Source organism: Spinacia oleracea, chromosome 3, assembly GCF_020520425.1.
Source record: "Spinacia oleracea cultivar Varoflay chromosome 3, BTI_SOV_V1, whole genome shotgun sequence".
Classification (NCBI taxonomy): Eukaryota; Viridiplantae; Streptophyta; class Magnoliopsida; order Caryophyllales; family Amaranthaceae; genus Spinacia; species Spinacia oleracea.
The window spans coordinates 29,897,382-29,923,025 of record NC_079489.1 but is presented as its reverse complement, the minus strand read 5'-3'; the positions used below and the strand labels follow the sequence as shown (position 1 = coordinate 29,923,025).

General features: G+C 37.4%; 3 protein-coding genes across 6 annotated transcripts; 1 reads left to right on the top strand and 2 right to left on the bottom strand.

Moving 5' to 3' along the window:
* Positions 1 to 1,282: 1,282 nt before the first annotated feature.
* On the bottom strand, positions 1,283 to 2,326 carry LOC130469596 (uncharacterized). Its single transcript, XM_056838974.1, has one exon. It carries the CDS (start codon positions 2,324 to 2,326, stop codon positions 1,283 to 1,285), a length of 1,044 nt encoding a protein of 347 aa, XP_056694952.1.
* Positions 2,327 to 3,238: 912 nt separating this feature from the next.
* LOC110788816 (probable prolyl 4-hydroxylase 4) lies at positions 3,239 to 8,607 on the top strand. Its single transcript, XM_021993452.2, has 7 exons — positions 3,239 to 3,607; positions 3,730 to 3,787; positions 3,924 to 4,028; positions 4,567 to 4,624; positions 7,424 to 7,599; positions 7,881 to 7,953; positions 8,043 to 8,607. Exons 1-7 carry the CDS (start codon positions 3,426 to 3,428, stop codon positions 8,330 to 8,332), a joined length of 942 nt encoding a protein of 313 aa, XP_021849144.1. The 5' UTR covers positions 3,239 to 3,425; the 3' UTR covers positions 8,333 to 8,607.
* Positions 8,608 to 10,369: 1,762 nt separating this feature from the next.
* On the bottom strand, positions 10,370 to 25,265 carry LOC110788817 (LEC14B homolog). Of its 4 annotated transcripts, none has more exons than XM_021993453.2 (10): positions 25,109 to 25,264; positions 24,353 to 24,900; positions 24,138 to 24,257; positions 21,948 to 22,025; positions 20,703 to 20,885; positions 18,044 to 18,121; positions 13,155 to 13,330; positions 12,215 to 12,373; positions 11,117 to 11,177; positions 10,370 to 10,783 (listed from the first exon to the last, which is right to left on the bottom strand). In XM_021993453.2, exons 2-10 carry the CDS (start codon positions 24,719 to 24,721, stop codon positions 10,601 to 10,603), a joined length of 1,407 nt encoding a protein of 468 aa, XP_021849145.1. In that variant the 5' UTR covers positions 24,722 to 24,900; positions 25,109 to 25,264; the 3' UTR covers positions 10,370 to 10,600. The 4 variants fall into 4 exon arrangements, 3 of the variants coding, with proteins under 3 accessions (XP_021849145.1, XP_021849147.1, XP_021849146.1); XM_021993455.2 differs by having other exon boundaries at positions 24,353 to 24,563; positions 25,109 to 25,249; XM_021993454.2 differs by having other exon boundaries at positions 24,353 to 24,880; positions 25,109 to 25,245.
* Positions 25,266 to 25,644: the final 379 nt, after the last annotated feature.

Genomic DNA, 25,644 nt, shown 5'->3' with positions numbered 1-25,644 from the left:
TGTTAGATGTTCGGTTCAACTCGGTCCCATTACCGATTCGAAATTTTGCTTTGTTCAACCCGATCCAGCTTTGTAAGGGGAAAGGATAAGGGGAAACAAACTTGTGACCTCAAAGCCACAAGGAGAAACTCCAACCAACTACACCAAGTACAACTTGTATACTTCTATGTGTGAAATTGATAATAAATAAAGAGAAATATTAGAAACGGATCTAGAAAATCCGTCTCTAAACTAGGGACGAATTTAACATTCCGTCTCTAAATTAGGAACGGATTTAAAATTCCGTCTCTAATTTAGAGAAATTGCTAAAACACATTAGGGACGGATTTTAAATTCCGTCTCTAATTTAGATCTAACTTTCTACGAAGAGTCTAGGAGAAATTGCTCGTGGACTTTACGTTTCGAAATTGCTAAAACACACTAGGGACAGATTCCTAAATCCGTCTCTAAGTTAGAGACGGATTTTGGAATCCGTCCCTAACTTAGAGACGTATTTTGGAATCCGTCCCTAATTTAGAGACGGATTTTGAAATTCGTCCCTAACTTAGAGACGGATTTATAAATCCCTCGATAAAAGTAGCGACAGATTTATAATATCCGTCACTAAATAAATTTAGAGACGGATGATGAGTATTCCGTCTCTAAATTAGAAATGGTTATAAATCCGTCGCTATACGAGGTTTTTGTAGTGTATCTTTTTTTCAAGTGAGACATTTGAGTAACAAACACAAACTCTTGTTGCATTGATTCTTGTGAGAACACACAAGACCAATTTCATCTTCATTGATCTCAATAGTGTTACCGGGAACCCGATTGTTCCATTCTGGGTCGATAAAAATACTATTAGGAAAGCGTGATATCTCATGCCCGGAAGAGTTAATCCGGTTGTCCCACTGTTAATTTTTTAAAAATTAATATTTTAAAAATTAATATATGCAATTTATTTGGACTCATTCAGACCAAGGTTGTCAGGATCAGGATCCTACTTTGGATCGAAGAAGGGGGTAGGATCGGATCGGTGGAATCAGGTCATAGGATCGTAAGATCCTAATAATAGAAAAATTTAATCGACTTCGATTAAGTCTTAATTGATAAAGTATGAATTTCTTTACTTTTTGTAAAAATGATACTTCTTTTTTTTTGATAATTTGTTGGTGTCATTCCATTAATCAAATTGCTCAATCATTACAATTTTTCATACCTGCCATATTGTTTCAACAGGTAACATAATATAATGAGAAATGAAATGCAATGTCTGGGAATTTATTCGGCACGAGGTCACCTACAACCATGCTAAAAAATCATCATCTCTACACAGGCCTTGTTTTGCAAGAGCGTCCGCGACATTGTTTGAGGCTCGACCTCTGTGAGTTATGGAAATATGTGAGTCATTACCGGATGCGTTTCTGATAAAATTCAGCACAAAGTTTAGGTTCCACGGCCCTCCTTTCTTATTGGTACACCATTTTACCGCGTTTGCTGAGTCTGACTCGATGATCAAGGAATGGTCTTGTATTTGGAAGCAACTCAATGAGATTTTAATTGCCCTATGTATGGCAAACACCTCAGCAGCATTGATTTCCATTAATGGAATAGGTGATGAAAACATACACTTAAAATGTCCAAGAGAGTCCTGAAGTACCCCACCAATAGCTGATTTCTGCAATATAGGGTTGAAAGAGGCATCCACGTTCCATTTTAGAACCATCGTTGGTGGAGGACACCATGAGGGCAATGGAGGGGGGTTTGTGGCAGTAGCTTCACGCGATCGGGGAGTTGTCCATTGGAGGCAAGCTGGGGAACGAACAACATCGACTGGGCTGTATGGAAATGGATCTTCCCAACCTTTAATCCACCAGCTAAGTCGAAGGAGGACCAAGTCTTGCAACTGGGGTAGTGACATTGATGAGTTTTGGAATATTCTGTTGTTTCTCTCTTTCCATATTGTCCATATAATGATGAAAAAACTGGCCAGCCATACCTTTTTGAAGAAAGCTCCGTGATGGGGGTGTGCCCATTGATTGAAAGTGTCACGAAGGTTAGATGGAAGGGACCATTGGATACCCCACAGATTGAGCCACCAACACCAAAGCTGCCATGAGAGGGGGCAATGAATGAGTAGATGGCTGCAATCTTCTGGACATAAGCCACACAAAATGCATTGGGCTTCATTGATAGGGATGATGCCTATATTGGCCAGCTTTAATCTGGTATTTATTTTGCCCAAGATGGCAAGCCACGCAAATATCTCGACACGGTGAGGAACTACACTTTTCCATAGTCCTTTTATGGCGTCTTGATGGTGTGATGAGGATGATTTGGCCATTTCAAGACTAAATGACTTGACTGAAAAGTGTCCAGATTTGTGTGGAGTCCAAATAAAGGAGTCCATGTTATCTTGTGAGAATACTACACGGTTGAGAGTGAGCAGAAGGCTTTCTCTTTCGTTCAAATCACGTGGTCTCAATTCCCTTTTCCAGGTGAAAGTCCACCCCCATTTGAGTCCCTCCCAGAAACGGAAGGATGACACCGTACCATTAGGGGATGTGGTAAGAAGATAGAGCCTTGGGTAAAAATGATACTTCTTTTTATAAAAAAATTAATACATTCATAGAAAAGTATAATATTTCTAATGATAATACGATTATGAACTATGATGTTATTAAAAAATTGATTTATTATCTTGAAATATTGTATTGCTGGATCGAATCGTTGGATCGTATTAAGATCCTACCACTAAATTTTTTTATCGAGGTAGGATCGTAAAATCCTAGAAATTTTAAGATCCTACCTAAGATCCAGATCGGTGACGTGTTTTTGGATCATAGAGTCGTAGGATCGTAAGATCCGGACCGGGAGTTTAACAACCATGATTCAGATTTATTTGGACCAGTTTTGTGGTTCGAATTACATTTTCGAATAGCGTCAAATCAGATATTTTCATGTCAAATCGGTGTCGGGTGGAGTTTAGGCCGGATCAAACCGATGTTGGTTAGATAACAGTTCCGGTAAAAAAAATCAGGTCAAATCATATATTTTCCGAGTCAAATCGGAAACCGGTGGAGTTTAGATCGGATCAAGCCAGTGGGAGGTGGAGTTTGGGTCGAATCCAATAGATTTAGGTGGAGTTTGGGTCGGACCAAACCAGTGACCGGTACAGTTTAGATCAGATGAAATGGGTGTTGGTTTTGAAGGCTGTCACAAATCGGGTTTGGGTCCTGAATTTTCCGGATGAAGCAGTTCGAAACCAGTGATATTTTTCGAGTCCTGTAAAGCTGTAATGGTCTCTCTACCCATGACGTGTTGATAATAAATTGTCAAAACAAAATGCAAACACTTCTTCGAGGTAATGCGAAGTGACTAGTCCATTAAACACAAAGTTCAAACTTCAGTTATAAGTTATTTAAAATAACAAATTGATTTCAATGTTGACGCAAAATCGAATTTTAACTGTCAATCATTTTACTATGAATCGGGGATCTCTGCTACAAATGTTGTTCATACTCTCAATTTTGTTGCTAATCAATGGATCTTTTAGCTCGGCCGTGAATTCAACGCTGTTCAAAATTGATCCTTCGAAAGTCAAGCAAATTTCGTGGAAACCCAGGTCAGTTTTAGTGATTTGAACCGTTTGTTAGTGAATTAATCATATTTGGAGTTGAATTTGATTGAGTTAATTGGGGGGTGTTTTTTTCCTGTTTTGTTTTGTTTTGATGTGGTTGAATTCAGGGCGTTTGTGTATGAAAGGTTTCTTACTGATGAAGAATGTGACCATTTGGTATCAATTGTAAGTCTTTATTTGATTCTTTTTTGGAATTAGCTTGTTTGTTTATAATTGCCCTTTATTATAATGTTGTATTCTTGTTGAAGTTGTGTTTGATGTAAATTAAATTATTGTTGTTGTTGTTCTTAATTTTGAAAAGGCAAAAACAGAATTGAAGAGGTCAGCTGTGGCGGATAATGAGTCTGGGGATAGCCAGTTTAGTGAGGTCAGAACAAGCTCTGGCGCCTTTATCAGCAAAGCAAAGGTTTGTTTTTTTATCTCTTTCGGCATTTCTGGTGTGATGTATTTTGTTGACTGATTTCGGGGTAATCTGAATTTGATTAATGTCTCTGCATTAAGTGATATGATGAACACTGAAAGTTTGAATCCAGACAATACTTCGTTTAATAAGCTTGAGTTATGAACATTGTTGATGAGTATAGCACTTGTTTGTTTGGTGTGTTGCGAAGAAGATGTGTTGATTGGCCTTTGAGAGGATAAGAAGAGGCAGAAATTGAGGACTGAACCCGAAAAATATGGAAAGAACTGAAGATTCGGATGCAATATGTGACTACAATCAAAAGTTAGCTTGTAGTAAGAATCGTACTTGTATTAGATACAACAGTTACATGTATCTTGCAAATTCATGGACTGAACACTACTTAATAGGAATTGAAAATTTATGGGATGTACTTTTGAATCTTTGATGCATTGGTCTCATAGGGTATTGGTGATGATTCGCAAAACCCTTATCTTAGTCTATTCATGGAATTCATCTGATATGTTCTTATTTCAATTTCTAGGATGATATTGTGGAACGTATAGAGCAAAAGCTTGCAGTCTGGACATTCCTGCCGCAAGGTTCTCTTCTCTTCCTTTCTTGTGCTATTTGTCAAAGTGCATTAGGTTTGTTAATTACTTTTTTCTGCAAATATATGTGGGCGCTGTGCTTCTTTGTGGTGCTTTAAGATGTGCGGACATTGCATCCTCACTCTACATATGTTGTTGCATGACTTGAATCTATTTATTATAGAAGTGTGACATATTGAAAGTGGAAACTTGTTAAGGGTAGATACATAAGTCAAACTTTGTATTTTTGTTGACCTTTTATACTTGGCACCAAGATAGAATTAGTGACAATTCTGTTATAATTGATTGTCAACTTCTACTTAGTTGTCAGTTAGCTTAAGGATTTGATTCATTAGTATAAATAAGCTGTACCCTAGATTGTATTACTCATCAATCATAATAACAAAACTTCTCTCTCTCTCTCTCTTTAAGAATTATGTTTCTCTTCTATTTCTATTCTAGCACCATTCTTGGTGTTCTTCGGTGAGCTCAACGAGCTCCTGCAGTCCTGCCTCAAAACTCTGCAGCCTATGTTGTTTCTTTACATCTCTGACTACACAGCGTAAAGTGATGCTGTTAGATATTTCCTTTGTTGTGTTATGACTAATTCTTCTGGTTTAGTTCCTTTCAAATCGATCATCATAGTTATTCATTGCTTCCTACCTTAAGAATATTGGGCATCCCTAAGGCTATTCCAGCAAGTTGCTTTTTTTCTATTAGACCGTTTTCATCACTTCAATCGGATACATTTAGTGCACTGTTTCTGCCTTCATATTGCTCATCTAGCAACATAATATCATTAATGGAAAATTCTCTACCCAATACGCATACCTTTCTACCTATAACCCAAGTCCCAAGCTATGAGCAAGGCTTATTAGCCACTTTATTACAATTCCTCCTAACAAAAGCAAAAGAAATGAAATCAAACAAAGAACTAACATGAAAGGTATCATCCAAAATCAGGTGCAAACGACTGTCCCCCTCTTCCCTTACAAGAATTGCGTTAACTAAGCTCTGACAATCATTCTCTAGTACTACATAACGGTGCCCAAACTCCAAACCCAGATGTAGCCCTTAAAAGTTGCTTTAGCCTAAGCATTTCACATAACTACAGCCCCATTCACAGACCTTAAAACAGCCTCTAACCTTTACCCACACCATTCAAACAACCTGCATCAACATTTATATTGATTAACCCCATTTTCTGGTAGACACCAGCGCACAACAGCAGTTCCAGACGTCACTGCGTTTCCTCCCATTGCAGCTCAGGAAGGAACTTATCCTCATGTGTCCCTGAAATACCGACCTGTTTCGCCCATTCCACGCATCCCATCAAAGAGACATAAATCGACCACGATCCCACAGCGACAATTTTTCAATTAACACCTCCACTAGCTCCAGAAAACTCTGTTACCTTCGACTACATCACAAAACTCACACTACCACAGAATCCTTGCAAAGTCACAAATCACAAATCCCTGAGGGAATGAATTGCAGATTCACTAGCAGCCTTCCATACTCCACAAGAGACATCTCACCTGGGCAAAGTTTGGCCATGACTTTTACAAATAGGTAATGCACCCATACACGCCCTCTAGGTTATCACAAGAAAATGTATTTGCTTTCTAAATTTTATTCCAGAGACATGTCTTACAATAAGACAAAGACGTTTCCATCTTACACTCCTCATTCCCAAAGATTGCTCTGTATGCTGAATGAACTGAAAATTTACTATTCTTCTCCACATACCTTCAAATATTATCTTCTGGTAAACGAGCACTATTAGGAATTCTAAGAACTCGGTCTTTTGCTCCACCTTCTCCTTATCCCAACACGTTCCTGGGACATCAAGCAGATTACACACCTTCAACTCCTTACTCAAATCATCCCTAGGGGAAATCGCCATGCGAGACTGGGTACCTGTAAGCCACAGGGACAACCACACTATGAACAACCCAGTTCTATCCTAAATTTCACGCCAACTGTAACTTGGATTCACCACCAACTCTGAAGACAGAAAATCCACATTGGGGAAGTAACGAACTCGGAATATTTAAGCCACCAAGGCTCATTTTTAATTATTATTGTCGGTTGCACAGCTTGCACGTCAGTTTGAATTTCAGCATTTGAAAATATATTTCATGTATGATTCATTTTCTGAAGAAGCAATGTCTTGATTGTGCAAGAAATGATAGATGATTATTCAATCTAAACTATATGTTTGAAATTTGATCCTTGTACATAACATTTTCATGGTCAAAATGCTAGAATAGGGTGATACAACTGCAAAATTTATGGTGGTCGTTTAAAAGGGTTAACTTTCCCTTTGTGTAGACTTGTGGATAAGAAATCCCTTTGGAGCTAAATTTTTAATCGGATATTTAGTCATACTGGGTGAGAGAGTGAAACTTGTAGCAGTTATTGATCTATTGTTTCATATAACACTCTATTCAAAGAGATAGCGTAAGTCATCTCATATCTTATAAAAGTACCCACATTGGTCACTCACAAAAAGTCACCCAGGTCTCACCATGAACCTGTCTTTGCTGTTATTCAAGGCCCTATTATTGCGATTCAACCTTATGACATCAGATGTCTCCTCATTCTCAATATTGCTTTGTTTCAAGGATTAAGAAGTTGAATTAGGTTGACCTGCTTAAATTTACTAATGTAACAATTGTGACTGCATTTTTTCACGAGTTCTAAAACTTTTCCATTCTGGCCCAGTCCTCAGCATAGACAGCTTTTTGTTGGTGATTGAGTTGCGTATATTTAAGATGCATGATCTGTACATATGTTGAAATAAAACAGAGAATGGCGAGGACATACAAGTTCTTAGATACGAGGAAGGACAGAAGTATGAGGCCCACTACGATTACTTTGCTGACAAGGTTAACATTGCTCGTGGTGGACATCGTTATGCAACTGTTCTTATGTATCTATCTGATGTTAAGAAAGGCGGGGAGACTGTCTTCCCAAATGCAGAGGTAAGTGGACTTTTAATTACTGTAGTAATTTAACTAGAAGGATTCTTGCAGATGTTATTTGTTACGTGAAGTGTGTTTAGCCTTCTTTTGTTCATCTTTCTTCTTGTTCTCATCATTTTCGTGTCATTTACTTAAAAAAGAAAGTTTTTCATGTTGTAAGGTTTCGTGACTAGTAGTAGCAGGATGAGTTCCTTTTAATGAGCCAGAGTCTATTTGTTAGAGATTTTGTTTTGGTTGACTTAACCAGTATTTAGTTATAACTCTCTCATTACTATGGACAGTTGTCAGAACGTCAAAAGGCAGCTATTGCATTAAATGATGATTTGTCAGAGTGTGGAAAGAGAGGCATTGCAGGTATGGCCCTAACCGTCATCCCTAGACTATTTTGTTTATGAGGATTTTATTGTGCTTTCATATAATGGATAATATTGAAATTTGAGCAGTGAAACCAAAGAAAGGAGACGCTCTTTTGTTCTACAGTCTGTATCCAAATGCTGTTCCTGATCAGATGAGTCTCCATGGAGGGTGTCCTGTGATCGAGGGTGAGAAATGGTCGGCAACCAAGTGGATTCACGTAGACAGTTTTGACAAAATCCTAACAGATGGTTGCAGTGATCGCAATCAGAATTGTGAGAAATGGGCTACACTTGGTGAGTGCACTAGGAACCCGGAATATATGGTGGGAACTGCTGATCTTCCCGGTTATTGCCGGAGAAGTTGCAAGGTCTGTTAGTCCGCTTGGTCTACAATGTTGTATTTTCACACTGTTGTAACTTGTACTTGTTACATTCTTTATGCTCCCTGAGATATAGGTATGACCTTGTTCCAAAATTTCCCATGTATGTGTTGGAAATGTAGTGAAATCCTTTGTGAACGGTAACTGTTGGGTTATACTGGTATATTTGTATTGTTTTGTTTCCTGTGTAACTTCTGGATAGGAGATTATACGACCCTGTAAAAAGAAACCTAAATGAGCTATATATATATATATATATATGGTTGTCTAAACCGATGAACAGTTTCATATTGCAATTTCTTTTGTAAAACTTGGTACTATATCTTCCTCAGGTAATACTGTACGTGCCCTCCGTGCAAAGTGATAGTATCGATAACCTCCCCTTGTTAAATTCACTCGAACAAGAACAACTAATCCCTCCCCTTGTTAAATTCACTCAAAAAAGAACAACTAGTCGAGCGATTTCCTTCAATAATGCTCGAAGATTTGTAAATTTCCAAAATACGTTATTTGTTTAGTTAATTCCCATTCTACCGTCCACGTCAGCAAGTAACCCGGTTCAATTTCTTTTTAATTGTTCAGCAGAAAACCGCCAACTGAAATGATGGTTTAACAAGTAAACCGCCAGCGGCCGCCATTTCACTTGGCGGTTTACATTACCTAAAAAAAGAGGGGGACAAAACGTATATAGGTTTTTGAGATATGATGCATACAAAACCGCCAATTGAAACGGCGGTTTTGTTTTAAAGCAAACCGCCATTTGAGTTGGCGGTTTATACCATTGAACCGCCAATTCAAATGGCGGTTTGTTTTAAAACAAAACCGCCATTCCAATTGGCGGTTCTAAGTTGAACCGGGAAATTTTTTACTTTTATTTCTTCCATGAACGTGGATGGTATGGAGGGAAATAAGTTAGAAAGTGGCGTATTTTGGGAATTATTGGATCTTTAGGCAAATCGTCATTTGAGTTGGCAGTTTTACTCTCCTGTGGTGGATGCAACTACTTTCAGATTTCTTATCAATTTGGCAATAAGAGAAGGACTTGATTTACGTTCGTTTAATGGATGTAGTCACAACCTACTTGTATGGGCCACTGGACAATGACATTTATAACGAAAGTCCCGGAAGGATTTAAACTGCTAGAAGCATCACCATTTATTTATAGAGCAATGTTTTAGAAAAAAGCTGGTTATGAGAAAGTAAGTAATACTTTTTTTTTTTTTTTTGAAGAGAGCGTAATACTTCGTACTGTAGGAGTACAATATACAAGAAAACAAAGAAGGAAATAATTCTTAGTGTTACACTATCCAAACTTGTATTAATATAATTTTTGTGAAAAAAAGATGAAGAATTTGGACGAAGAACCGGTTTTGGGTTAATCTCAATCCTCAGTCATGTATTGTCATTTATCCCCAGCAGATTCAATCCAGTATTCTCGATAGCAGTTTTGGGTAGAATTGAGACAATTAGCCACACAAGCCCTGAATGACTAGGGAGTATTTATTTGTAGACATAGGGATTATTGTAGGTGCGACACAAATTATGTAGTGGTCGCACACAGCATAGCCGCGTTTATCCACGCAGGAAGTCTCAGTCTGTGTTACTGCCTGTGAATCAAAACATCAGTAATGGTATCATTCCAAGTCTGTGTGTACCTGTATAGGTCATGATGTGCCACTATTTGACCTCTAACCGCAGTAGCAGGGGCAAAATCGCTGCTCTGACAACATGAGTTGAACATGTGTGCCTCTTGCTACATCATGCTGTTCTTCTTCACTTCAAGAACTGCAAGCAGTAAACATGATGTCATGACCAAGAAGTGAATCAAATACGTCCAACATAATGTTTTTTTTTTTTTATCATACTTAACTTACAACAAGATTTCAGGACAAAAAACGCTAAATTATTGAAGGCAACAACGTAGCTACTATGCCTAGCTAGGACATATTAGGTGCATCCTCTCACATTTTCCCCTTATATATAAAGAGAAATGTGAGAGAAACCACCCATAGACATAAAAATACCCTTGGGCAGTAAAATTGAACAAGACCCTTACAGGCCTAGAACTTTCTATCACTGGAGTACTCCATACTAAGTTTCAGAACTACATGTACAACAGTCAACAGGACTTAATAAGATTATACAATTACAGTACCATGAATCCATGATCGAACAAAATATTTTTACAACACAGGGAATTGATAATTTTAACATATTTGCAAATGGAAGTCGTCATCACATAAACATTGGGTTTACAAGTTTAAACTAGTATCTCCTATGACATCTTCGCTTGAGAGGAGGCGGATTCTCTTCATCGCCAGGAAATTCACATCTGATAATCATTCCATCCCATGATGAGCTTATCATTATTGGGAGGTAAGGATGCCAGGAACAATCTCTCACTGTCGTTTTATGATGGCTCAGCTTCGAAACCAATGCTCCACTTACCTATATTATACAGGAAACAGTCAACTTAAACAAAAAGCAAGTTTGCTGCCACATAAAAAAAAAACAGAAGAAAGAAGTTCAAAGACAAAAAGCTCATACTTTTATACTTACATTTACAAATCAAGAAATAGCACCGAGTCAAGAAAACTAGAGAAAGCTAATTATAAAATGTTAATGGCACAAATGAATCAGAACTCACAAAGCTCTTAAGACATCTTGAATACCAGAAAAGGATTCATTATTTTTAACACCATTCTTGTAAGAAGCCCATGACATAACAGCTTCTGAAGAAATTTCCCATGCACGAGAGACTAATATACATGCAATACTTACTAAATCATAGGTATAGACAGCTCCATCATTTGATCCAGTGTAGATGTACTTTTGACCAGTGCTGCAATAATTGAACACATATACGGAGAATTAAAGTCTGAAAAATAAATTGGTATACCTGAAAGCATTAAAAAAAAAAATTTCTATACTAGACATTTACAAGATGCCACTTGACCAATACCACATGCTAAGAGAGTAAAAAATTGAAACGTTCGGTTCAAGTTAAAAGTAAAAACCCTGCCAGGCTGCCATCATATTTGAAGTACTATTCTTAAATGCACGCGATGGGTGCGAATATAAGAAACAGATTTGTGTTACTACATTTAAACCTGAAATAACATGTACAAAATATAGCATAAATGCGATGCGTGCGAATATAAGAAACATATAAGTTAGATAGAGCCGAACACATATAAACAGATTGATTAAAATGGTAAAATTTTATTTTAGGGGTAGATTGATTAAAACATTTCTTTGGGCTTTTCATATTGGGTAGGTTGTCATTATATTCACTGTTCTATAAGTGTGAAGCATATTTTAGTAATCCAAGGGGGACACCCAAAGTGGATTTACTAAAATAACCTTACCTCTTTACTTATGTAATAGAGATTCTCACCATTTCACCAGTTTCATTTCTAGGAGATTTGTGTGAAGGGTTCATGATATATAAAACAAACTCCATACAATTACGGCAAAGATCAATTATTTCTGTATCAACGAAAACTTGATGAAACATAATTAAAGTTTCGATTTCAGCTGATACACAATTGCCTTTTTTCTTCAGTTAAACAAGAAATTTCAGAACTCTCCATTACAAAAGCAGCTAAGAGGCTGTTGTGGCAACAGCAGAGCAGTTGTTGCAGCAGCACTTGTACCTCAAAGTCTAACTTACCCCCATAATCATTCTCAGAAAGATAAGAAATTAAGAATAGTAAAAGATGAAGTATCTTTGGACCATAAATTAAATTTCCCAATTTCTAGTCATTGCATTCTATATCATCAAACTTTTCAAAGAAAACTCAATGATTAGGTAACAAATTTGCTATCAGGAAAAATGTTGAGGATTGCTTGAATCATGAGAAGATAAAAAACAATTACCTGTATTCCGGGGAGAAGTGACAGCGTATTAGCGTACTAAGGACTGTATGGCCTTTATATGTTGCAAGAGATTGATCATTTGGGTGCTTCATATCCTTAAACGCTGCTGGGTATTCCATCCATCTGTAATCCCAATCATAGTTTCTTGGCGAAGTAACACTGAACAGAATCCCAGAGCATAATATTGGCATGTGCAGCAAACAGTTACACTACGTACACTAACACACCACAGGATGCTGCCCATAATTGGATAAATAATTACTATTAACAGACAAAGCTCTGTTATACAAATCCAACAATTGTTCAAGATTCTCTAGCATTACCCTACTTTTAGAGTTCCACGCTAATTTAGCCTTTAGGCTTAGAGGCATTTGTTAGAATAATGCCTTGAATCGGTCAAGCCCCTTACTGCAACGCCCCAGCACGGAGATCTCGCTGCCCGGTCAGCGAGTCGGGGTCTTACTGCGATTCCCCTGGTTTAGGGGTTCGGAGACGCAACGTGGTCCCCGATGGGGGTTCGGGGGCAACGCCCTCGAATTTTACGGTATCTGTTATTCTGGACTAGGGTTATCTGTTTTGGGCCTATTTTCTGGGCTTTTCCGCATCTGTCTAGAGAGTATTATGTAAACTCTGTAGGTCATAACCTAGTTGTATTATGTAATCTGTACTCCTCAAGATCAATAAAACTTTCCTCCCCTTTGCCCGTGGACGTAGCTAACACTAACACGTTAAATTCTCTGCGTTCTTTATTACGTTCTTTATTCTTTCTTTGCTTCCGTTATAACAGCATTAAATAGGTGAGTCAAATCTTTCATGGAGTATAAATTTACTGGATATTTGTATTTGAACTTATAAACGTATGGAGTACAAAAAGAAAAAAAAAAAGAAGAAGAAAAAGAAGCATGTATAAGAAGGGAAAAATGATAGTTATATGATTTACCATGCAGAACTAGAAGACATTTTACGAATATCCCACAGCTTGATTGTCTGATCTTTTCCATTTGATATCAAATAACGTCCATCACCACGACTGTCAATAAACGTAATGCCTTCCAGATGACCCATCAATGTTCCAGCAGGTTGACATCGTGATGCCAGGCAGCGCCTATCCCACACCTAAAATACAGATGTCCTATTAGGTTTCAAGTTCGAAATTGCAAATAGGTGGAAATGAAATTTGTTTCACCCCAGAACTTAATCCACAAACAAAGACTTGAAAACGAGATACTCCCTCCGTCCCTTAATACTCGCCCCGCTTTTCTTATAAAGCCGTCCTTTAATACTCGCCCCGTTTCTATAAATGACATACTTTTACTAATATTATATCATTTCTCTCACTTACTGTGGATCTACATATATTCCTACTTCCTAAAGAAAACATTAAAAAATTCCATCCACCCCCACTCCACCCCTTATTTGAGAAACTTCCCACTAACTATATTAAAAAAAATACCCCACTATCAGCTACCACCTAATAAATTAACAAGTCAATTAAATTACATAAAACTCTGTGCCGGTCAAACCGGGGCGAGTATTAAGGGACGGAGGGAGTGTAAGACATGACATACATAGAATTTTAGCATGCGTATGTATAACCATGAAACAAACATCTTTTCTCTTTGGAAATACCAATGTAACTTCATGCGTTCGTATCATTGTCGTCATTAGAAGACCAATGTTACATCCACTTTGGTAATTTGAATTATTGCACTAAAATAATGGTCATACCGTGGAATTGAGAGTAAAAATAAGGACATGCCTAAGAAGTAGAGAAAATCTGAGGCTTTCCAAATTAAATTAAGGAGGAAGTGTATTTCCGAGAGAACTTCAACAATTAAGGCATTGGAGTTGATATCTTTAATTAATGTTTAGTTATAGGACAAAGAAAACAGCTCATTTCATCCCGTAAAGTATTATACAAATGTTAAACCAGCATTATTAGGAAAGGAGTATATATTTTTATTTTTATTTTTTGTATTGACAAAGAGTAAAATTTTATTTAAACTTGGGAGGAGGAAAGCAGCAAGAGGGGATATCCTACAGGGAAAACAAAAACAAATGTTTATTACTTTATTTATTTATTTAAGAGACCAAAGAAGACTGAGACCTTATGAAACTTAAGGTTTTGTGCTTGAGAGGTTTCGAAGAGCGACTTCACCTCCTTCGACGCCATGGGAAGACCTCGTAAGCAATCACCTAAAGCTAATGCAAATCACAAAACGAAGCAAGAAACACAACTTCTAAACCAGTTACACGTGCAAACTCGAAGAAAAACACTGCTCCATCAATGTCGAAGACGATAACATTTGAAAATTCGAGTTTAAATCCAAAAGATCAAATCCGATTTGAGCCCCACTTACCCCAAAATCATCATTGGCCGACTTACAACATCAATCACAGATGCGTAGTCAGTTTAATGCTTGGATTAATGTATTACATAATGGAAAAGATGTTCGTACCCATTCCAATTCGAACAAAAAATCTGGAGGGAATGGGCTAGCTTTTGATTTGTCTGCTAATGATAGTAATAGCATCAATAATCCTAGTCTTAATGATGAACAAACTGACGTTTTGTACCTGATTTTGAAGAGGAAATTGCATTTTTGCAATCTGTGGTTGTGTGCTATGTCTGGGGGGTAAATCCTCCCCAAAATGTGATGGAAGGTTTCATTCATCAAATTTGGGGAAAATATGGAGTTGAGTCAGTTGACAAAGTCTCCACGGTAAGGAAAGGAATTCTCATGGTGAAGTTCAAAACCATGGAGAACTTCCAGAAAGAAATCAGTGGAGCTGCTCAATTTTTTCACTCCAAACTATTGATAGTTGAGCTTTGCTCAGCTGATGTGAACTATGCTAAGGATCCAGTGAAACAAATCCCTATCTTGATTAAGCTGCCAGGCCTTGATGTGAAGTATTGGGGTGAGAAAATTCTTTACAAGATAGCTGGACAAGTGGGGAAAGCTATCAAAGTTGATCAGGCTACACAGAATAGGGGTAAACTTTTGCAAAAGTTCAAATGGAATTTAACATGGGTCAACTCTGGTCCCAAAAGTGTGACGATTGTGAATGAAATGGGAGTCTAATTCAACAAAGGGTGGAATATGATTGGCTACCCATCATGTGCACCTCTTGTAAGGGGATTGGCCATGAGAATAAAGTCTGTACTAGGGGAATACAAGCTCACAATAAAAAGAAGATACGGCTTCCCAAACAGACACAAAACAACTAGAGGCAATCAGACTTTTTGGGGAGGGTTACCACTCCTACAAGGCCATCAACTGTAGCAGCTAGGACGAAGAAGGGTTTGTTCAAGCAACTAGCTTCAGGCATCACTGTCGGAAGTTGAAACCAGTTGACACTAGAAGCTGTTTCCAAGCTCTCTGTGTTGATGGGGATATTGGGGAATGTTCCATCTCTATGTTAGACCAGGATAGCATTATGTGTTGGAATGTTAGGGGACTGGATAGAAGGGCTAACAAGAGGTGAGAAGGATGGCTCAATCTCATCAACTTAAGCTATTCAGTTTCCTAGAAATTAAGGTTAAGGCCCCCAAAATGGATGACCTTTACCTTAATGTATGTCCTGGGCTGGAACTTTTCAACTAATCTGAGTTGTTCTAACACTGGCAGAACTGTCTTAGCATGGGATTCTGACACCTTTTTGGTTGACATTATTTCCATGAGTAACAAATACATTCACTGTTTTGTTACCCTATAAACACTGGTTTTGGTTTCTATAGTTCATTCATCTATGGTACGAGTGATAAGAATGACATAGTTTCCCTATGCGAGTGCCTCACTCAAATAGCTGACAAATGCAATCAAGCATGGATAATCATGGGTGACTTCGCTCTTATGGAAATTGAGGACAGAGTTGGGGCCCCAGATAGAATAAGTGACATTCTACCCATGAGAACATGCGTGTCTTACTGCAATCTTTCAGACCTCAAAACTGTAAGGAGACAGCATACTCCATAACAAGCAGAAGATGATGTTAGGGTCTTCTCAAGGATTTACAGAGTGCTTGCAAACAGCCCCTGGAATGATATATTCCCCACTGCTGAAGCCTATTACTTACCTATGATTCTAAGTTGTTACAAACATGATAATCTGAATTCTGATATATTTAGGTTTTACAACATGTGGATCAGTGCAGATAGCTTTTATTCCCTTGTCCAGGCCAACTGGGATAAACCTGTTCAGGGATGCACAATGTTTAGAGTGGTTCAGAGATTGAAATGGCTGAAAACTGATCTGAAACAGTTGAATAGGGAGGGGTTCAGCAGGATTTGAGGCTCCACTCTCAGCTTACTTCGGCTCAATCTGGATTACATGCTAATCCTGGTAATACTACCTTGGCTGATGAGAAGAAACAAGCTGCTTTGTCTTATACAGCAGCTCACAACTTCCTTTCTTCAGCAAACAGTCAAGATTCAATTGTTAGAACTGGGGGATGAGAACTCCATATTATTCCATCTGAGTGTAAAACACAGAAGCAAACACAACAAAATCCACCTTATCCAGGCTGTGAATGGAGAGTGGATTAAATCAGCAAATTGAGTGCAACAAGTTTCACACAGTTCCATGGTGATCCTTTTAGCTGCAAAATGGAAAACAGGATGTAATCATGGATAGGGGGGCTAGACTCAACAACATTGAGAAATCTTGGATTGTAAATTCTCCATAGATGATGTTAAAAGATGTTTCATGCCATCCCTAGCAATAAAGCACTTTGGGAAAGTTTTAACAGGGTTCTTACTGACAAGATTCTGAAGGAGGACAATCTCGGCCTAAACACTTTGATATATTGACACAAAGACTTGTTTGAAACAAGGCCTGATCACCCTCTAATATTCTCCCTAGCTTATGACGTGGATTCTACCCTCAACTTTGAATTGAAGAAACTAAGCTCAAATATTTCTCCAGTCTTATGATGGGTTATTCAAAAGAATTTCCAGTCTCATTCGCATAAGCTCATTCCACAAGTTTTTCCTATAAGATTTAAGAAAACTGAAATGTTTGAAAACATAAGAAAACATTTCAGCAATATGAATAAAAGAAGCAGAAGCTGATGATGTTTAAGGGGGGAAAAGTATGTCCCATCTTTTTCTTCTTTGAATCAATAAAATTTTCAGAATCACTTCAGCAAGTTGCTTCTCCAGCCTCCTTGCTCTACAAGAACAAATCAAGATGTAGAAGTTTCTTCACAATATGCTTTGAAACATTTCAGAAACATTTTTTAGCTTCAGTCAGCTCCAATTGGTGAACGTAAGAACTAAGCCACTGAATAATCCTAGATTAATTTCTAATGATGATAATTAATCCTCACAAACTTCAAAATATACCAACAACAATGATTCGGTTAACTTTAGTTGGTTCAGCTCTAATCAAATCTCTTATTCTTCAGTGAACCAGATCGATCAAGCAGCTTTCTAGGTTCCATCCCTTGGACTGCCTGCTATTGAAGTTCCATGATGTCCAGGGTATGTTTTGTAGTTTTTTTTTTCCCCTTTATGCTGGTCAGATAGCTTGCAGATTTTGTTGCTTTGTCATTAATAACAAATTGGAACCGCAGGGAACTACTTGCGGAATAACCTTCTCAACTACCTCTTACTCCTTGGGGCCCCAAACAACAACAAAAAGTAACACATCGAACATATTGCATAGCCTAGTGCAATTAACACATCGTATTAAAAGATGTTTGGAGTATGTATAAGGCTTCTCAGAATAGAACCAAAACTCTATACTCACTTTGTTGATAATTTAAACCATTAGAGAAATGAATATGGATGCAATATGATCTACACAGAGGACAATGAAAGAGGCTTACTTTGCACAAACTATCATCACCTCCAGAGTATATCAAATGACCAGATTCGTCAGCAAAGCACACTGTATTAACATCTTCCTGAAACAGACAACCAATAAAACACTCCTTGAAACAACAAATACTTAAGTTAAAATCATGCAAAGAATGTTGCAAGAATGAACATGCACGCACGCATTGCACACAGACGTAAGCACACACAAGTACGCACACGCATTCGTGCACTGCACACACACCTAAAAGCGCACACAAATCTGCACACAAACATAAGCACGCACATGCACACATGCACTAAGCGTGTGCACACACATTCTCGTACACACAAACACAAACAAACACCGAAGTGGGAAACACAACCAGGATGCCAGGAGTCTCCGAGACCTTAACTAGATGTTCGGGCTCCTATAGCTGCAATCGCTTGTTTGTTTAGAATGAAATAAGGGAGACACCATCAAAGAAGATGGCACTGCACACAGTATTAACTGTTTCGGTGAATTATATCTTTAAAAAGTGAACCATAGAAGTATTAATAGCGCAAGCATATGGCATGTTATGCAGCGTCTAGACCTTGATAAAGGAAAAGAATTGTACAATTTCTTTAAATGATATGAAGCGGAAGCCATGATGGTGAACCCATATGGGTCAAAAACGAATCAGCGGCTCGAGGAAAAGGTTGTAGAACAACAACAGATTCAGTCAATGGGACTACCTCAGAAACAGGGTCCGGAACAGAAGGACAACACTACAAGCTTCTTTATTTGAACTTGCAAGCGGATGACTACCTTTCTTCTCATTGGGATTTAATGTTAAGATGAATACTCGTTTTTGGAAGTCTTATTGAGATAATATATTGGGATTTAATGTTAAGATGAATACTCATTGGGACTTGATTCTCGATGTTAACTATGAGCTGCATAGACCCATATGGGGTGCTCTGTGATAAACTCATTGCGCCAACATGAGCCCAGACAAGAGAAGAGATTGACCACATATAAGTCTGACGGGGTTTCGTCCTAGAACCTATATGGAGTAGCCCACCAATCGTATATCTTAGTCAAATCTCTCTATTTCTCCATTGTGGGATAACTTATCCAATACTCACATGTGGATTATACCCTTAACACTCCCCCTCACATTTGAGCCACCATTAAGCTTGCACTCTGGATAAGTCACACAACGTCCTTACTAGACCCTCTTGACTTGAGGTTAACCCCCTACTTGGGGTATTCATTCTTGTTGGGCTACTTGCTCCAAACAGATGTTTGACTCTTCTCCATATTGCAATTATTCAACATGGATGGGCCCTCCCTTTTTGGGACAAACAATGGGCCAAGACGTTGGATCTGATACCATGATAAACTCATGAGGCCAACACGAGACCAGACAAGAGAAGAGATTGACCACATATAAGTCTGATGGGTTCCATCCTAAAACAAATTGGTGATAGGTGGAGTCCCACCAATCTTATATGTTAGTCAATCTCTCTCTATTTCTCCAATGTGGGATAACTAATTCAATACTCACATGTGGACTATACCCTTAACGCTCTGCATCTCTCTTCCTTGTTCTTTTCAGAATCATTAACACTATCTCCTAAAGTATGCAAATTTCAATCACTATATTTGTGGATTTAGACATTGCATTAAGAATTACGAATAGAATAGGTCATATATCTGATTTTCTTATGCAAAGTGATATGACAGTAGTAATTCTCAACCCAAACCCCCTTCCCTTAACTTGAGAGTGACTAATAAAAATGTGTTTCTGCGTTTCTTGTCCCTACACACTAAACATATTTTCCATAAGGGAAATCCAACATTCAAAATGATAAACCATAACTGTACATTATACTAAACAGTTTCTAGATACCAGTTTACCAATACTGACACACAAATTCTCATTTAATACAGAGGACAAGTGATCTCTGTTTTAAAAGGGTACTAGCATAATAATTAAGGGTGACTACGGAAGTTTAAAAGTTAATCACATGTATTTTCAGACAGATTGCCATGAGTATGGAGAGTGTTAAAAAATGCAGCTTAATCATTGAATCGGACTTGGCAAATGCAGTTAAGTGGTGCAACGAAGATCATGGGGGACCCTGAAATTTAAATTTCCAACTGAATTATATTCGTAATGCAAGGAGATCTTGGCTGAGGCTCAATATAATTCACAAAGGAAGGGATTATAATGTCGTTGCTGATACCCTTGCCAAACAAGGCCTAACGCGAGCTGATGAGTTCCTAGCATGGCTATAATATCTCGTAATTCAGTTTAAAATGTTGGGTGGATAATGTGAGCAATTATGCCTTGTAGTTGATGATCTGATATGCTGGCATTATCCTGCTGGGTAATGACCAAGCTATGTAATACTCATCTCTCATCAATAAAATGGCCGACTTATCAAAAAAAAATCACATGTATTTTCAGAAGTGAAAAATTTTTCTCGAACCTCGAATATCACGACATAAAATTTAGGACGAAGGAGTATGTATATAGCCTTTATTAACCTGTTAATCAAAGAAATTAGACTTGAACCTTCCGTAAGACAAAATACGCAAACTTAAATACATGGTTAAACACAATGCACACAGCTTAAGTAACAATAAGACTTTAATAAACAATCAAAGGAATATTTATTCTTATGAAGGAGCTGCAATACCTCATGTGCAAGTATTCGGAGCGTACGCTTGTTTGTTGGAAGATCGTAGACATAGATAGAATTATCACTACTTGCAGCCAGAACCTCTCGACCATCCGCTGAGAACTTTACAGCAAAAATACTGAAATTGTTGTAATCATCTTCGCCATTAGCTATTGATAAGTCCAAACCTTCATGAATTTCCTAATATAGAGCTACATTTAGAAACTTAATGATGAATGGTATAGACATAAGACAACAATATTAGCATTAAAAGAAAAAAAATGGGTATTGATGTCATGATGTAGTTGAATTATAACTCAAGTAAACAAAGAAAGATGATCAGGATTTAGACCATGAACAAATCAAAGATGCGAAGTTTCTACTCCAGTACAGCAGTCCAGTTCTTCTTCCAACATACATTTTTGTCAAATAAGATATTCCGCATTGAATGTTTGCGTTTTTGAATAAGTAATTACAACATATGTTGGTGAACTCTGGAAATTATTGTTGCAGCATGCATAACACACAGTTAAGTTTAAAAGTTCCTCCAAACTCAATTCACAGAACATGCCAATAAAAATGCTAAAATGCCTCCCCTGCAAAAGGAATAGCTCATCCTCCTAGAACTTAAAAGAGAAGAGATCTATTAAAAAACTCTGCTTTATTACAAAATGCAATGCGTCGTCTAATAAAAACCAGGGGAGACCAAGTGGCCCCAAGGTTAGAAGCAAGGTAAACAAATCTATCCCACACAGCTCATAACCTCACACCTGTAAGGAAACCCAGTTACTCAATTCCAGACACATTCCTAAAGAGTGTCTAGATAAGCCAATCTCAAGACTTATTCCCCTTTCCTTCCAAAACGAGCACAGGTTACTAGCAAACGTACCAACGTAAAAGCAGAAACTCGTTGAAACCCCCCTGATTGAAATCATGTATCATATAGAAAAGCCGCCAACTCAAGAATTGCAAGAAGATATGGTTGCCTATCTCAAAAAATTGTATCCAAAGCACAATACACACAGACGAGACCAGGAGAAAATGCACTTATTGACAGTCGAATTTGCAGTTTTTCATTGTTGTACAGACTACCACCAAAGCGCTATATGTGCAACCGCTCTAACCTTCTAGCCTTTCTCCCAAATAGAGGAGGCTAGATGAGATGCAAAAGCAAGGGAAACTTTGGATATGTTTTACAAACAAGAAACTTATCAGGGATGAAATAGAACTTTGAGAGCCACTTCTGAATTACTTGATACATACCGTAACATTTGCAAGGGACTCCACAACAGAAGATCCCAAGTCTACAATATGAACAATGGGTGACATACTTGAATAAACCTGCACAAGAAAATACCAAATCCATGTTAGATGGATGGATGCCATGGACAAGAACCAGCACCTGAATAATGTCCTCCTTTATATGACAATTATTTTAGTTACACCCTAGTGACTCAATTAGAATCTCACTCAGACACCATGGAAACACGAGCATTACACTCAACAAAACTAACTAATCATTAAACTTAGGTTTAATCAAATACAAGAACTCAATCTTGAAACAGTTATTTTGGAATTTCTCATTTCTTTATTTTGTAGACTCTCAACACAATTTCAAAAATGTTGATTCCTTTGTTTCGCAGATTGTGGTGAATAATACAGACGGTCAGACGGAAGAAATGATAGTGAATTATTTCAATCTGTTTACGTTTATTTTAGAGGTAACAAACAAGAACCGCAATAATGTAAGTCAGAACAAGAAACTGGTATCAGATCCCCTCACTTCTTTTCTCCGTATCCACTCCATGGCTTCACACTCTTTTTGTGGCATGTTTTCAATTTTATAATCTGTTATATACTACCATTGCCTGCCAATTTTACTCAACTCTTCCCACTTCTTTTTTTCTCTGCTCTCCATGATTTCTTTGCAACGTCCATTACATTTCCTACCTCTCTCTCACAGAAGAATCAAGATTCATATAGTGTATGTTCGAGTTATATCAGAAATAAAATGGCTTTAAATGATTTTAAGTCAATCATTAAAAGCACAAACAGAATAGAATCCTTAATCCCTCTAAGACCATCTCATGAAAGAAAAGTCCTTCCTAGCTGCTCGAACTCTAACCCAACAAAACATTGTCAGTCTTAGACTATTAGTTTTGGTTTAGAACATACACTAATTGCAAATTTTCTTCTGCTGATACAATAAAAAAAAGGACTATTTATTCCTTGAACTCTTTCCTGACCACCTGTTACACTTTCAAATGCTTACAACATCATCTTTTTCTTTTTTTTATAGTACTTACAATCATCATCTAAACTGTTCACCAACATCAACTTCCAAAGAAACTCAAATCAAACAGTTAGGTTAGCACTCTTTTTAAGCATATGACTTCATATACTTCGTATTTACCTAATTATCAATGGACAGTTTAATCCAAAGAGACTCCATTACTTAAAGGACAAGGGATAAACTCTTGTATGACAGGGTCTCTAATATTTAAGGAAATACATGAAGTTGTACCATGCACTATATTAATTTAGACTAAGCTTGTAGTTTTTTACATGATTATGAATGTTTTCCATGTTTTAGTCCAAAAAGATATGACAAGTATCCATACCCTTGTTGGAGTGTCAAACATCCAACATAAGATTTTGAGATGGAAATTATGACAAACACTCGGGAAGAGGGAATCTTATACCAGTCAACTTGATATGGAATATAATAAATACCAAAAGATGATATAACTGACAGAAAAACTAAGACATGGTCAAATCATCGTCACTTAGCCTACAAAACAGGTTGCTGATCATCTTCTGCCAGTCAGCTGTGACTTTGCTCTAATAAAGGGGAAATTCAACCATAATATGGTGGTCTAATTATTTTCAACGCAAGGAATAGCTCAAAATAAGACTAACCACAAGGTCCAAAACATGGGTGGTAGAAAAGATTCAAAGTCAACTTGCTCTAACATTAATCAGACATGAAATTGTAGTTTTGATTGCATGAAGAAGATTGATCATGACATTCATGGGAGTGGCTTATTGGTATAGCCAAGCCAATAACTAGATAAGGGTAAGAGCTAATGTGTACAATAGTGGCTTTTAAGACTATTTTAGCAGATAAGTTCAAGACGCTTAAACTGACACCTTTGTTCTCGCAAATGTAGTGTGCAAGATATTAGTAAGTTCAAAACTTTGAATTTAGTTAGCTGATTATCAGATATTACTAGATACGAAGCATCATGCAGGGGTTTTTCTTTCTTTTAGGAAGTGAATTTACTGTTCTATAAGAGATACATGTTTAAAAGGTGGTTTTAAGTTTTCAACCAAAACATATTCACAAGGTGCAAGACCACAACCCAAAGTCTCATCCTCTTTAAACAGAGCCATACATGTATCAATACCAAGTTAGGATTTCCCACATGTATCACAAAATTGTCACAAACTTACAAGATAGCGTTTATCAGGTGAAAGAGACGTATCAGTAATCGTCCAACGTAAGCTTCTAGCCACTATATCCTTCTGAACCTTCCACCCTCTTTCCACGTTGTAAATCCTGATGTGACTTCCCTGTGTCATGAAAAAGAAGCAAACAAAAAGTAAACGATCAATACCCAAACTCATATTTGTCAGCAACATTTCTTTATATATAGCTTACAGAATACCTGATATCCTGCAACTAACAATGAGCCGTCAGACGAAAATTGGGAGACATATGCACAGCTTTCCATTTGGTCCACCAAGTAAGGTCCATTAACAGGCAGATATCTATTAAGCATATGGCAACCATCTGCCGTGGAGAATTTGGATTTTCGTAAACAATTACTCTCACGGGCAGCCAACATTTTCACCGGCGAAATCAAATCCTTACTCTTTCTGCCCAACATTTTACTCATATACTCATTAGGCCCTGATCTAAGCTTTGTAAGTTGGGCAATTTCATGATCAAAATTCCCACTACTTGTAGCAGAAGAACTCCCTCTAGCAACACTTGGTTCATCACAAGACTTGGCATTTTTCCTAGACCTAGTCATTCTGTAATAATCTAATTTATGATGCCAAACACAATTAATTCAACAGGGTTTGAACAAACCAACAATCAATTTAATCAGTTACCAAAGCCTTATTTCGAAAATGCATGAACCAAGAACTTATCTCATATCATATGGTCGTCCACGACGATCCTCTTCCTCCTAATAAATAATAATCAGTTCTACAAGAATCATCAAATAAAAAGCAAATTAAACCCCTGATTCTACAAAATAACCCAGATTAATATTCAAACAAACAAGTGATCAATTTGAATAGTCCGTATAACATTAACTAGTGTACTGAATGAAATTAAGAATTTCGAAAAGAGAATTTAGCGACGATCATACGAGAAATAAAGAAAAAAATCGAAGGTTTGCTGGCCGGCTTACCATGAGAATTGCAGAAGAGGCTGGGGGTTGGGGTGTTGGGAGTGTACGTACTGCAGTTTGCTCTGTTCGCTGCTTAGAAAATGTGTAACCGCAGCTGGTGAGCCTCCTGAGCGATACACGTCATTAGCTTCATAACCGTCTAATTTCCAAAATGTGTGTACCTAGTCCTATTCTATTGGGGTTCGTTTTTTCGCATATATGATATGTTTGGAAACACACATATCAACTAAAAGACAAATAGTTAAAAGATAAAAAAGGAAGTATCATTCATGTAAAAAAAAATAACATTCTGTAAAAAAAAAAAAAAAAAAAAAAGTACCATTTGTGTTTAGAAAAGTACCATTTAATTATTTTTTTGTCATTTTTTCTATTTTGTCTTTTGTTCTGATATGGATTTCCCCATACATATCTGATATGTATTTGTACTTCCTCATTCTATTGTGCTTTCCCCGACAAGAAAGTCTACCCCCTTGAGGAAAAGAGCACTACTCTCTATCTATTCTACGCGAAAATATTTGAAGTTAGATTTTTCGGAG